General features: G+C 47.0%; 3 protein-coding genes and 2 non-coding genes across 5 annotated transcripts; 2 read left to right on the top strand and 3 right to left on the bottom strand.

The window, feature by feature from the left end:
- Window positions 1-154: 154 nt before the first annotated feature.
- Asppvi_007416 (uncharacterized protein) lies at window positions 155-796 on the top strand (the record flags this gene model as incomplete). Its single annotated transcript, XM_043303303.1, has 1 exon — window positions 155-796. The coding sequence occupies one exon, from the start codon at window positions 155-157 to the stop codon at window positions 794-796; it is 642 nt and encodes a 213-aa protein (XP_043159238.1).
- Window positions 797-1,875: 1,079 nt separating this feature from the next.
- Window positions 1,876-1,995, bottom strand: Asppvi_r0020. The gene has a single exon (XR_006253308.1). It is a non-coding gene; the product is annotated as a 5S ribosomal RNA (ribosomal RNA).
- Window positions 1,996-6,362: 4,367 nt separating this feature from the next.
- On the bottom strand, window positions 6,363-6,482 carry Asppvi_r0019. The gene has a single exon (XR_006253307.1). It is a non-coding gene; the product is annotated as a 5S ribosomal RNA (ribosomal RNA).
- Window positions 6,483-7,399: 917 nt separating this feature from the next.
- On the top strand, window positions 7,400-9,171 carry Asppvi_007415 (hexokinase family protein; the record flags this gene model as incomplete). The annotated part of the gene is made up of 2 exons (XM_043303302.1): window positions 7,400-7,878; window positions 7,935-9,171. The coding sequence occupies 2 exons, from the start codon at window positions 7,400-7,402 to the stop codon at window positions 9,169-9,171; spliced, it is 1,716 nt and encodes a 571-aa protein (XP_043159237.1).
- A 522-nt stretch (window positions 9,172-9,693) lies between these two features.
- Asppvi_007414 (uncharacterized protein) lies at window positions 9,694-10,260 on the bottom strand (the record flags this gene model as incomplete). Its single annotated transcript, XM_043303301.1, has 1 exon — window positions 9,694-10,260. One exon carries the CDS (start codon window positions 10,258-10,260, stop codon window positions 9,694-9,696), a length of 567 nt encoding a protein of 188 aa, XP_043159236.1.
- Window positions 10,261-11,721: the final 1,461 nt, after the last annotated feature.

The following is an 11,721-nucleotide window of genomic DNA, read 5'->3' as shown; positions in this document are numbered from 1 at the left end:
AAAGAGAACATTAAGCTGGAGAGAAGTGGGATGGCTCGCAAAGGTTCGCAGAAGGGAAAGAAACAAGACGAGCAGAGCTCTCTGATATGCTTAAAGGCATTCAAATCCGATTCAAGACGCCGTTGTTTACCGATCAAATAATATTCCTGAAGGAATGGCAGGACAGGGGCTTCAGTCCGTCCAGAACGGAGCAGAATGCATAGAGGCGAGTGACCCATCAATCAAACCAGAAATGAAGTCAAATGTTGCACCTGTGGCAACCGAAGGGCATTTTCCGACAGACGTCGTACAAAACCTGGGGGACGTTGTCAGCAACCGTAAAATGCCATTGAGCGCTGTCTCTAAAGATTATCCTGACCAGATCCAAGAGCTTGATGGCATTGAAAGAATGTTCTCAGACGGGTACGCCCAGACATGGAGCATTGAGGATCTGGAAGACGCCGTCAGCATTATTCATAGAGTAATTAATATCACCCCTCCTGATCATCCGGATATGGCACTGTGGTTGAGCAACCTTGGGAACAGGCTCCTGACTCGGTTTAATCGAACAGGCAACATTACAGATCTTAAGAAATGTATTCACAGCGCCAGGAGGGCAAATAAAATCACCCCTCAAGGCCACCCAGATCTAACAGGACTGCTAAACAATATTGGTATTATGCCATTACATCGGTACAACCGTACAGGATCTATCGACGACCTGGAAGACACCATCAACATTACCCGCAGAGCGATTAATCTCACCGCTCCGGATCTTTTGAATTTTGCCAAATTGTTGAGCAGCTTTGCAGACTGACTATTAACTCTGTATGATCGGACAGGAGATGTTGGAAATCTGGAGGCGGCTATCTGCAACATGCAAAGAGCTGTCGATATATTGCCTCGAACGCATCCTGAATGGCTATCAATGTCTCGCAGATTGAAAAATAATGACACACAGGGCTGAAAGAATACGTCGGGGTTGGAGGGGCAAATGCATGCAGTGTCGCCCTTGGGATTAACTGGCGAATTACAGCGGACATCCAACGACTCAAATCGAGAACTAACAGCTCGATTCGAAAGGAAACGATCGATCGGCAAACGCAGCACAATTACTGAGTCCACGTTCAACGATTTCAACCCTGTAGGGCCCGGGTTTAAAGTTTTCAGGCTCTCATGATGCTAAATGAGTACGCATTCTCGAGAGATCATCAGGCGTCGACAGGTATGGGACAAACTGGCTGAACAGCTCACTGTCACGAAGGATATGCTGGACCTGATCAATATCCTGTGGTATGTACGAAATAAATCAAACGCGGCAAATAGGTATCCAAGTATGGATTCTTGTGGCGGAAGGTAAGCGAAATACGCCTGCGCAATTACCTCGACGGCTTGTTGTATCTTGAAGAGGCCTTCCTCGCTCGGAGCATAGTTCCAGCGGGAGAAGTATGTGAGAACCTGACATGAGACTCTCACAACGGGGAAGCCTGAGTCTTGTACCAGTGGCTTGGGGGCTCGAGAAGGCTCCGGTCCCTTGAGTAGGGAATGCAACAGTCGGATATTGCTTGGCAAGATGGGAGTGACTTGATGAACTTGATGAAACTCGATCAAAGTTTGATTTATCTAACTCGCATGTGCCCCCCTCGTCCTCGAAGTTCTTAGCAGCCTCATTTTCTCACGTCATAGTTGGTGTGTTCCGGTTTTCCGCTCTTGTCCATGGATCTCTGCAGTATTAGCTGTGCTACCCGCAACTGCGTCGGGCGACTTTGCCTAGGATTGCGGCTGTGAAGACTCGGCCCTGCAGATCACACACGTCCAAACCGGGGCATGACATTAACCAGAATTTTACCGAGTAGGGAGGGTTATGTCTGTCAAAAAAAGAATGGGTGAAGCAAAAACATACAACAGCCGGGATTCGCTGGTGGTCACCCACCCAACTACTAACCGGCCGGCGTGTGGCTTAAGTACGGCTGAGCGGACGGGAAGCCCTGTTCTCCACACCCTATGGTCGTATGTGCTAGACAGTAGCACATAATAAAATATAGAAGATATGGTGTGAAAAACTAGGAATTGTTTTTATCAATGTAAATAGTCTGTCCCTGCTCGGTTCGGCCAAACAGCCTGAGCATCCAGCAGGCCCTGCTCGCTACATGAAGAGCTATATAAGGATCTTATAGATAATAGGAATTTATATGTAATCTAATATATCAGAAATATAATAATATATGGATAGGCAGTAATTACTAATAAGTAGTTTTAAGCCGGGGTTTAGTATACAGCAGTAAGTCATTATATTATTTATATAACATTGGAACATTAATAGCCGTAAGTATTACTTTAAGATGGTGAAATCAGAACAGGAATAAATCTAATACATAACTAGAGACCATAATGACTATTAGAACATAGGAGCATTTGGTAGATAGAGGTTAGCAAGACATCCTTGCAGACAATGCGTCCTTGCCTATCTAATAATAGTATTAGAGAACCCCCTATATGCATGGACACAGGCAGCGTGACAGGCTTTCTTGCTATTAAAGAATATCCCCTTAGATCAGAAAACCATATTTAAGCAGGATTTAGATAAATTCAAACTTAGGGATGATACAGAGTTCTTGCATAGCTTGCTAAAAGGCTATCTAAAGGAGAGAATACCAAGAGAGGCTTATTTACACTATAGATAGAAGATAGATTCTGCAGCTGCAGTTCCACTGCAGGAAGGGGAGTTGATTTAGTATAGTATGGAGGAAGCGCGAAAAGCTGCCACTAGTGAGTTTAGATCTGATGAATTCCAGGCGCGCAGGGAGGAGTGGCTTGACAGAGTTTGGCTTAGTGATGAAGAAGAGGTGAGCGGACAGGAAGCAAGCCTGAGTGCCACATCCTATGATATATTCGCAGGAACAACTTCCTCGTTGCCAGGGATTCATCTGTCTTCTAATGCAATTAATGATTGGTCACCACAGTTTGCATCCAGAGCATAGTATGTGTCCACACAGTGTACACCTTCCGCAGGTCATATCAGGGTTATTATCGCCTCCACAAACACAGCAAACCCACCAGCCGGTCATTGATCGTCGACGTTTTCTATCGACGGCTTTGTGGGCCAACAAAATTGCCTCAATTCGATCATCGGTGCGGTGCCTGGCCCATGCGAGACTTGTCATCTTACAGCGGTCTTCCACACTCGGGTCGGCACCTGCTTCCAAGAGCTTCTTCACGACCGCCAGTTGCCCATTAAATGTAGCAGCAATAATGGCAGTGGCACCAGTCCGTTTATCAGGGATATTAATGATATTAATTTGGGCGCCATTAGCGATGAGGCAATTCACAACAGGAAATATGCCGAACAACGAAGCGTAATAGAGGGGCTCTGTTTTTTGATCATCTTTGCTGGGCACTCCACGTTGTATCACCTGAACCCAGGACGCAAAATTCCCACCATTCTTCAGTTTACGTGTCTGAAAAAAGTCCATGATCTTGTTTATCTCTGACCTTGTAAGATGGAAGCCAGTAGGAGCATGGCAGCCGCAGTGCTGAGCCCAAGCCTGCGCGGATTACGACAGGAGTTTGAAATGTTCAAGGCGTTCGTTGAGTGAGACAATGTCCATACACGGCGCCTGGAATGCATCAAACAGGATGTATGTCAGGCATTTCTGATAAATATTTCGCGCAGCTGTGGGCTCATTCAGGCTGAAGAATGATGCCGGACCATGCTTAATATCGTCTGATGTGAGGTATGTTTTGACAGAAGAATGAGTCAGAGTCACAACCCCTGTGACCTCATCGTGTACAATCAATCCTTGGCATGCTTGGAGAATCAGGCTCTGATCGAAGAGTCTGCATTCGTCATCGAGAAAGCGATCACCCTTCTCAATCACCAGTGCCTCATTCAGTGCCGGTAAAATGAGCGCCTCTCGGCTGTATGTTAACCAGAGGAAGGCCTCCTTCGCGAGTTCTCGACAATGGGGTGGGATTTGGCATGGAATAAGTTCGTATGTCCCGTTTAAGTCTCTGGGATTTTCTCAAGCGCTCGACGAACATTTCTACCCGTTGTCTGACCAGCCAGCAGGTCAATCTGACAGCGGACATATCGAAACCTGTGCAAGATGTTAATCCAGTTCGAAACCATGTTTGTTAAATAACGTCCGTTCGCTTTCTTCATGAGAGTCTCGCTTATATCATGCTTTATGTCGGGTGGTAACGACGAAATGTTGGCTGCACTTGTAATTGGGAGGTGACGAATGCCAGTATGTCACCTTCGTTCGAAGAAGGTCTCATCACCTCCCTGAGTATGCTGGAATTATTTCTCACTGGTGCTGTGCTGGTCATCATAATGTAGGAGCGTGTCAAGGTCTTGATTAGACGGAGCATTACGCTTAAAATCTCGTCGGCCTCATCGCTCTCATTTATGGCGTCAATAAATATGAAGATCTTCCTCTCAGACCAGGGAAACAATGCAAACAGTGAATCAAATAATCAGTAGTGAGTGGAGTTCCCTTTGTGAAGGGCTTGCGCGACCAGGGCTCCGAGAAGCTGATTCGGTTTCTGGGACGAGTCTAGATAGAACGAGCAGTAGAAGTATAGTACCGCCACTTTTCCCGTTTTCTCTGCTGTCTTTTTGGCTTCGTCAATCGCCGTCGAACAGAGAATGGTCTTTCCGGATCCAGCTGATTCCAAGAACAAATGTCACTTCGTCTAGCACAAGCAACTTGGGCTTGAACTTACATCTCCCTTGTAGATAGAGTAATCTTCCCCTTGCTCCCGAGCACCATTTATGGTAGGGTCCTTCGATGAACCCACGCTGAATAACTATTCTCTACCACGACATTCTTAAATCAACAACGTCCTTTGATGCTGTTGGGCTGACAGCCTGACATAACTTTCTCCGGTATACACTGAAAATAGGCGAAAGGAATAAAGTGGCCATGATAGTTTGCGGTACATGATCGGCTCGGTGTTGTGTCCGAAACATCCAACTAAAGTAAATCCATGCAGATTGCCCGATAGAAAGGGAAGCCCGAGGATTCATTCATCCTTATTGGAAGAGCTACAATGCGATCCTAGACCGCCAGGTATATTCCCCGACGAGACATCGAATCTTTAATATGTATACGTGGTACCTACACAGGCAAGGTTGTCGATTATAGTTTAATAGTGTAGTGGGGGATTATGGTGCACCAATTAACGTGATATCCGTGAGACGCTATATGGTACGGTACAACGCTGATCTGTCATTTATTCAATTCTTACCATGCGTAGTGGCGTGTGATATATAAAGAGTCTTCTATAGCTCATCCCATCAACAGCTAACTGGCTTAGATGATCCAAGGTGTTCAGACGATCACACCGCGATCTCACGAATGTACAGTGTGACTGGGTATGCTAGGAAACTCTTCTAGAGACATGAGCCCTCGCTAAGTCCAGATTGGAAGTCCATTATAATCAACTTTAACCTTGGCTTCAGCCTTTAACCTTGAGTCTATACCGCTTCTTTTCTCCACGGACCCAATACACATGTCTTATGCAGTGAACGATGAGTTATCACCCACACTGCTATCTTTTGCACTGGCGACTGACCTGAGACACGGAGGGTGATGTAGCAGCAAGCACCCAAAACAGAAAGTGCAGGCAGCCAGAAGCCAGCTAAAATAACTTCACTAGTCTATATTAAGAATGGCTAAGTATGAACGTGGCTTTACTATGCATTTATTGGCAATCTCAGAATGGGCCCCGTTACAAGCTGTAGTCTGTCTTTAATTGAACTTCTGTTTCATTGTCAAGTGGGTATTGTAATTCAAAAAGTATAAAAGCCCCAACGACAGCCTCTAACCTGCACAAAATCCTCAGACACCATCAATCGTCTATGTTAATATGAAACTCCTGTCTATTTTCAGCTTCTTCAGTAGCGCTGTCATTGCTTCGGCCACGTCCTGCCCTCCTCCGGGATCTAGTGACAGCCAAGGCCGGTACAGCTGCAACCCTGCCCACCAGTACCCGAATGGTCAGACATGCCAACTCATCGACGGTTGCTATTTCCTGGCAACGGCTGACGGAGGCAACCCGATCGTCTCCCCTGCCCCCGGCTCTACAGCTGACTGCCCTCCTCCGGGATCTAACGACAGCCAAGGCCGGTACAGCTGCAACCCTGCCCACCAGTACCCGAACGGTCAGACGTGCCAACTCATCAATGGGTGTTATCTCTTGACAACGGTCTGACGGAGGAGACAAGCTGATCGTCTAGAGTTTTACTACGACGACCGCTCCCGTACGTAGCCGGGAGCTATCTACACTGCCGCAGGGTTATCAGAAGGGTATGAGATTAAGCAGAGTTACTGAGTAGAGAGGGTGCTGTATCTGACATCAAAAAGAATGGGTGAAGCAAAAACATACAACAGCCGGGATTCGCTGGTGGTCACCCACCCAACTACTAACCGGCCGGCGTGTGGCTTAAGTACGGCTGAGCGGACGGGAAGCCCTGTTTTCCACACCCTATGGTCGTATGTGCTTGAAATAGCAAGTGTGGATGTCATAAAGGAGGATAAGTGTGGTTGTTTTGTGTTCCTAGGTGTATGCATCACTCAGGTAGGAAATATATAATCATAGTGCATTCTACTCAGCGATGCTTGGGCCCAGGAGCAGATAACTCATCGTTCCAAGAAAGTCGCTCGTCAAGGCATGGAGCTGTGTAACCACCATGAGGATGCCTTCTAGGAGACTGTCAATCGAAAGGACAAGATATCTGAAGTAGCCTCGGGGGATGGCTGGAGAGGTCAACCAAGATCCACACCGCGCTGGATAATGCCACACTCTCCTGTCCTAAACAGGCAATTTCTGGTATGATGTTACTCATGATACCGTAAGTGTGAAGAGCTCTGTTTAGTAGGGGTGACCTTGAAATTCAATTGTAAATCCATAGTGAGGTTAAATCCCTTGGATATAGGCTATAGCCTTTTTTGATTACAGCCTTCACAAATGTGCTTGGGCCACCCTTTCACCACGGATAGCAATATTGCACTACTCATTCTTGTATCTAATGCCCATGGTGATGAGTGACTCCATCACGCTTGAACTAGCTAATGGTGTGGGAATATTAAATGGGCGACATTCTGGTAATATGATATTGTCTTAGGTTCTGCTGCTAAGTTATGAGTTAAACTGAGACTATTTTTACCTCGGTTAGTACAGAGTTGATAGCCATCGTAAATATAAGGTAGTATTTTTATACTATTGATTAGTAAGAATGATCGGGCATATCATACCGTTCCTCCACCAGGCGCTAAATCAGGGCGATGGAGGCTTGTCTTGACGTCTCTACGTCCTAGTTTCCATCACACTATCTGCTGGAGAGGGCAGTCATCTAATTGTTAATTGAGACATCCCCGTCGCCTGCAGACTTATACATCGTTGAGTAACAAACAGCATGTCAAAGCCAAACTCTAGTATCCCAGCCAACCCAAGAACATGTTCGGACCTTAAGGAATTCCTTCGGCCGCTTCATACGGAGCTTGATACGCTATATGAGCTATCTTATCGCCTCTCTTTGTCCTATCAGAAGTTAGATTCAACCTCATTAGAGGAGTTTTTCCCCACGGCAATCACATGTCTTCCCACAGGGCACGAAACGGGCCGCTATCTAGCGGTCTATGTTGGTCTATCGTATCTAAGAATCGCCTTCATTGACCTGTTGGGAGATCAACAGGTTGAGGGTCACTCGCGCGTAAGGCGGACATTGGAGAAGGCATGGCCTATTGAAGAGCACTTGCGACGAGATCACGCCCGGGACCTGTTCACTTGGATTGGTGACTGTATTGCCGAAGTGGTGGCGGACAGTCTCGCCAATCCAAGTGAGAACATGCCCAGTGAATTGACTACAGGCATTTCACTCTGTTTTCCTGTTAAGTACATGATAACCCCTCCGTCTCCCCCAATGTGTCAAATATCTAATTAGAAGATAGACAAAAATCCCTAGATGAAGCCACCTTAATGCCGACAGGGAAAGGGTTTGCCTTGAATTCAGACCTGAACCTTCGCCAGGCGTTGCTGAGTGGATATGAACGTCACACCCGTCGCCTTGATGAGGATGATGGGCCGATGCCAGCTAAGAAACGGAAGCTCTACTGTCTGCCTTCATTAAAAATCGCCGTCATGACCAATGACACCGTTGCGACCCTTGCCTCTCTGGCATACTTTATCCCTTCTCTGCCCAACACGCGCGTGGTCATGGGGCTGATTGTAGGCGCTGGTTGTAACGCTACTGTTCCATTTAGAATTACTGATCTCCATGAGTCAAAGACTCGTCATATACGTGCCAGGGAGCCTGATGCGATAGAAACACTAGTTTCTACTGAGTGGACAGTTTCTAGTGCGGCTGCTCCTTTGCATGAGCTTGGCATCACAACTCCATGGGATACTGAATTGGATATGCATTCCCAACGACCAGGATTTCAACCATTCGAGTACATGGTCGGCGGGCGATATATCGGGGAATTGGTCCGAATCATCTGTTACGACTGGTTCCATCGTTCTCTAGGAATCGCGCGATCTGCGCTTCCCCAGAAGCTAGTCGAAGAATATTCTCTCACAACAGAATTTCTCTCTCTTTTTGTGGCTTCCAATTACTCCAATGTACGCTTAGCAGGCGATCTGTCAAAGCACTTGCCGCCTCCCATAACGAGCAGTTGGAGTTGGACGCCTGAATTAGCTGGTGATGTTCGTGCCATTGCATCGGCAGTGCAGGACCGAGCTGCTGCTCTAGTGGCTTCCGCAGTTGTTGGCCTTCTTGCCTGCACTCGAGAGATACAGCTGCGGAGTCCTGACTCTCTAAGCGCCAAGATCGATCGGGATTCGCATGTTGCAGTGAAGCTTACTGAACAAGGTGAGTTGCACAGTAGGTTTTCGTCCAAATCAGGCTGGAAGAACGGACCGGAAGAACTGGCTGTAGCCGTCTCAGGGGGAGTCATCCAACACTATCCTCATTATAAGGAAACTATTCAGAGATATATCGATCGGCTCATCTTATGTGCTGGACCGCAGGAAGGAGGTAAAAGCGTTTTCCTTCGCGAGATCAGTGACGGCGGAATAATTGGAATCGGGGTTCTAGCAGGGACGGCCTCAGGGGAGATTGGAGAAATCATTGGTTCCTCGTTAGAAGAAGAGAATGCTTCTCATGGCGACCCGGAGATGAAGGATTAGAATCATTGTACAGATATTGACCGCTTATTTGCTCCCATATCTAGCCTGAAAGGCGGCCTTGCGCGATGTTCACGCCTCTCCTTGTTTATCGTTGAAGAGGTGAAAAAAAGACAAATATACAACGGCGGGGATTCGCTGGTGATCATCCATTTAACTACTAACCAGCTGGCGTGCGGCTTGAATGTGGTTAATACCTAGGTAGGTGCCCTTGCTAGTTGTTAGGGGTAAGTCTTAGGGCATGTCCTGAGCCCCGTCCTGGCTCCCATCAGGTCTTGGGTAGCCGGTGACGCGGAGGCACTTTAGCCTAAGGGCGAGTCTATTCCCTACCATGGGCACGCTAGGATATATATATGTGGGTCCCTAACCACTATGTATTCTAATCAGATAAATGAAATACACATACATACCTACTGTATCTTTCTCATGGTACGAATGGATTAATTAACGAGTCCTAGACTCATAATTAATAATATGTGCACATCATATTTCAAATTTTCATCAATAGCAGAATAAGTAGATGGACTAGATGAATCCAGACGAGGTCTGAAGAGGTGCAAGGGCAAGCGTGTGGAATTCCATAAAGCTCCGATATGTCTGAAATGTCAAATTATCAAGACGGCCCGGGGGAGGTAAACGCGTCTGAGTATTTGGCCTTAACGGAGCACCTTGCGCCACAATATCTTCCCCTGGGTCGAAAAGTTCTGGATAGGTGCCGAAAAAAGAGGGATCAAGTTTGTACTGCGAAACTCCGTGGTCCATATTCAGGAGTGTGAAAGCAGCTTGAGCGCATTCGGGAAGCGAGAACAAGCTTGTGGCATCTGGAGCCGGGAGTACAGTATATGGATCGATCTTTTTCTTCATGTCGGCAGCACCCATAGCAATGTCCGTAACCCGAATATAGACCTTTGTTTTGGGCGCACCTGAGACCAAGTCTGCCAAACAGGCTTCAACCGTATAACTGCTGACCACATCGCAGAATATCTGGTCGATCTGAGGGTTTGCCGAATGCAGACGGATCAGCCGGTCTCGTAGAGATGGAAACGGTATCCAATCGATCACTCTAGGATGTTGGTGCTGTAATTGGAACATTGTCGGTCGATATTGTTTTTCGACTCTATCCAATGTCGCTGGACATGGATATAATTGCCATGTGGTCAAGTCGACGATATGGTGAAATCTCGTTTTCGCGTACMATGCCATGGCTTCTGGCCGTGTTAGGCTATTGAATAATCCTAAGACCGCCACAACTTGTCGATAAAGCCTGTTTCATCATTAGCAGTGTCATTTTAGAAATGAAGTTCGCTCAGTGGCAGCACAATTCACGCCGATTCCATTGCGATTCAAGATGCCTTGTGTTTGCCCTCATCAACTGGAGGAGAACAGCTATATGATCAGAGAATGCAGAATTGGTCTCAACCCAAGGCTTGTGGAGAACAAGGCTGGAATATTCGCTTCCTGACAATGCTCTGGTGTAGGGTTGCAAGCCCATTTGGTACTGGTGGCTCCAGATATTTGGGATTTGAGGTTGAAGTAGATCACTCAAACCCTCCGATGGGGCTTCCCAGTCAAGGCTAATAGTGGATGTACCTGGACGGATAGCTACCTGAGAAGTTTCGGATGGATAAAGGACTGTTGTCACTGGACGCGATAATGGTTGAAAGGCGCTATCCTCTGCCGAACCTGAACACGAGATTGAGCCAAGGGGCTCACAACTGGGAATGCCACATTGAGTGGTTGCACTTCCATTTGGCTCAAGAGGTGAATCAATCTCCTCAGTTTGACTTAGTAATTCCTCTGGTGAACACCCATCCAAGGCGTTCGTGACAGAGCCAGCCAAGGCCTTTACCGTCTCGGTGAGCTTAGTCAATTTTGATTGAACATCGAGTAGCTGCTTTCGTAAAGAGTGATTCTCTTTCCGCAACTTCTCGAAAGCCTCGTTCTGCGGCAAGTTGCCTGCCTCAGCGCGTTCTTGGAGTTCTCTCACCCGCTCAGCATGCCTGCGGCGGTATGCACGCTGCGACAGCCTATTCCGAGCCCTCCTATGGAATGGCTGAGTAAATGAAGAACCGACTAGCCGAAGTTTACACTCACCTCCTTTCAGGGTCTTCGGCGCTGCGTTTATTCTTCTCGCGTTCTGATTCTATCATGATCGAAGTTTAGAGACGTCTTAATAAGCTTCAAGTGCTCTTGCAACGACAGCAATAATGTTCGCGATTACGAAGAAGGCAGTGGAGCTCGGGTGGCGTTGAACTGGTCACCGTCGGAACAACCGAATAGCGAGCTACAGCGCTTCCGCCATTAAGCCGAATACAACCTCGTAGTTCTTCGCAACCGTCTTTCCCAAGGCAATGAACATATGTACAAGCCGCTGCAGAGGCGAATAATGAGACCTGCTCGACACATGCCGATTATGGAGTGCTGCCGGACCAATCAATCCTGTGGATTAAAGCAGAAATTTTGAATTCGTCTACGCTAGTAATGTTTTCGGATGACTAAGAATTTTTATGTGAGATCGAAATCAAATGAAGGTCTGATTCTTTTCAACGAATG

Source organism: Aspergillus pseudoviridinutans, assembly GCF_018340605.1.
Source record: "Aspergillus pseudoviridinutans IFM 55266 DNA, scaffold_5, whole genome shotgun sequence".
Taxonomy (NCBI): Eukaryota; Fungi; Ascomycota; class Eurotiomycetes; order Eurotiales; family Aspergillaceae; genus Aspergillus; species Aspergillus pseudoviridinutans.
The sequence above is the reverse complement of the archived record's forward strand: the minus strand, read 5'-3'. Positions and strand labels throughout refer to the sequence as shown.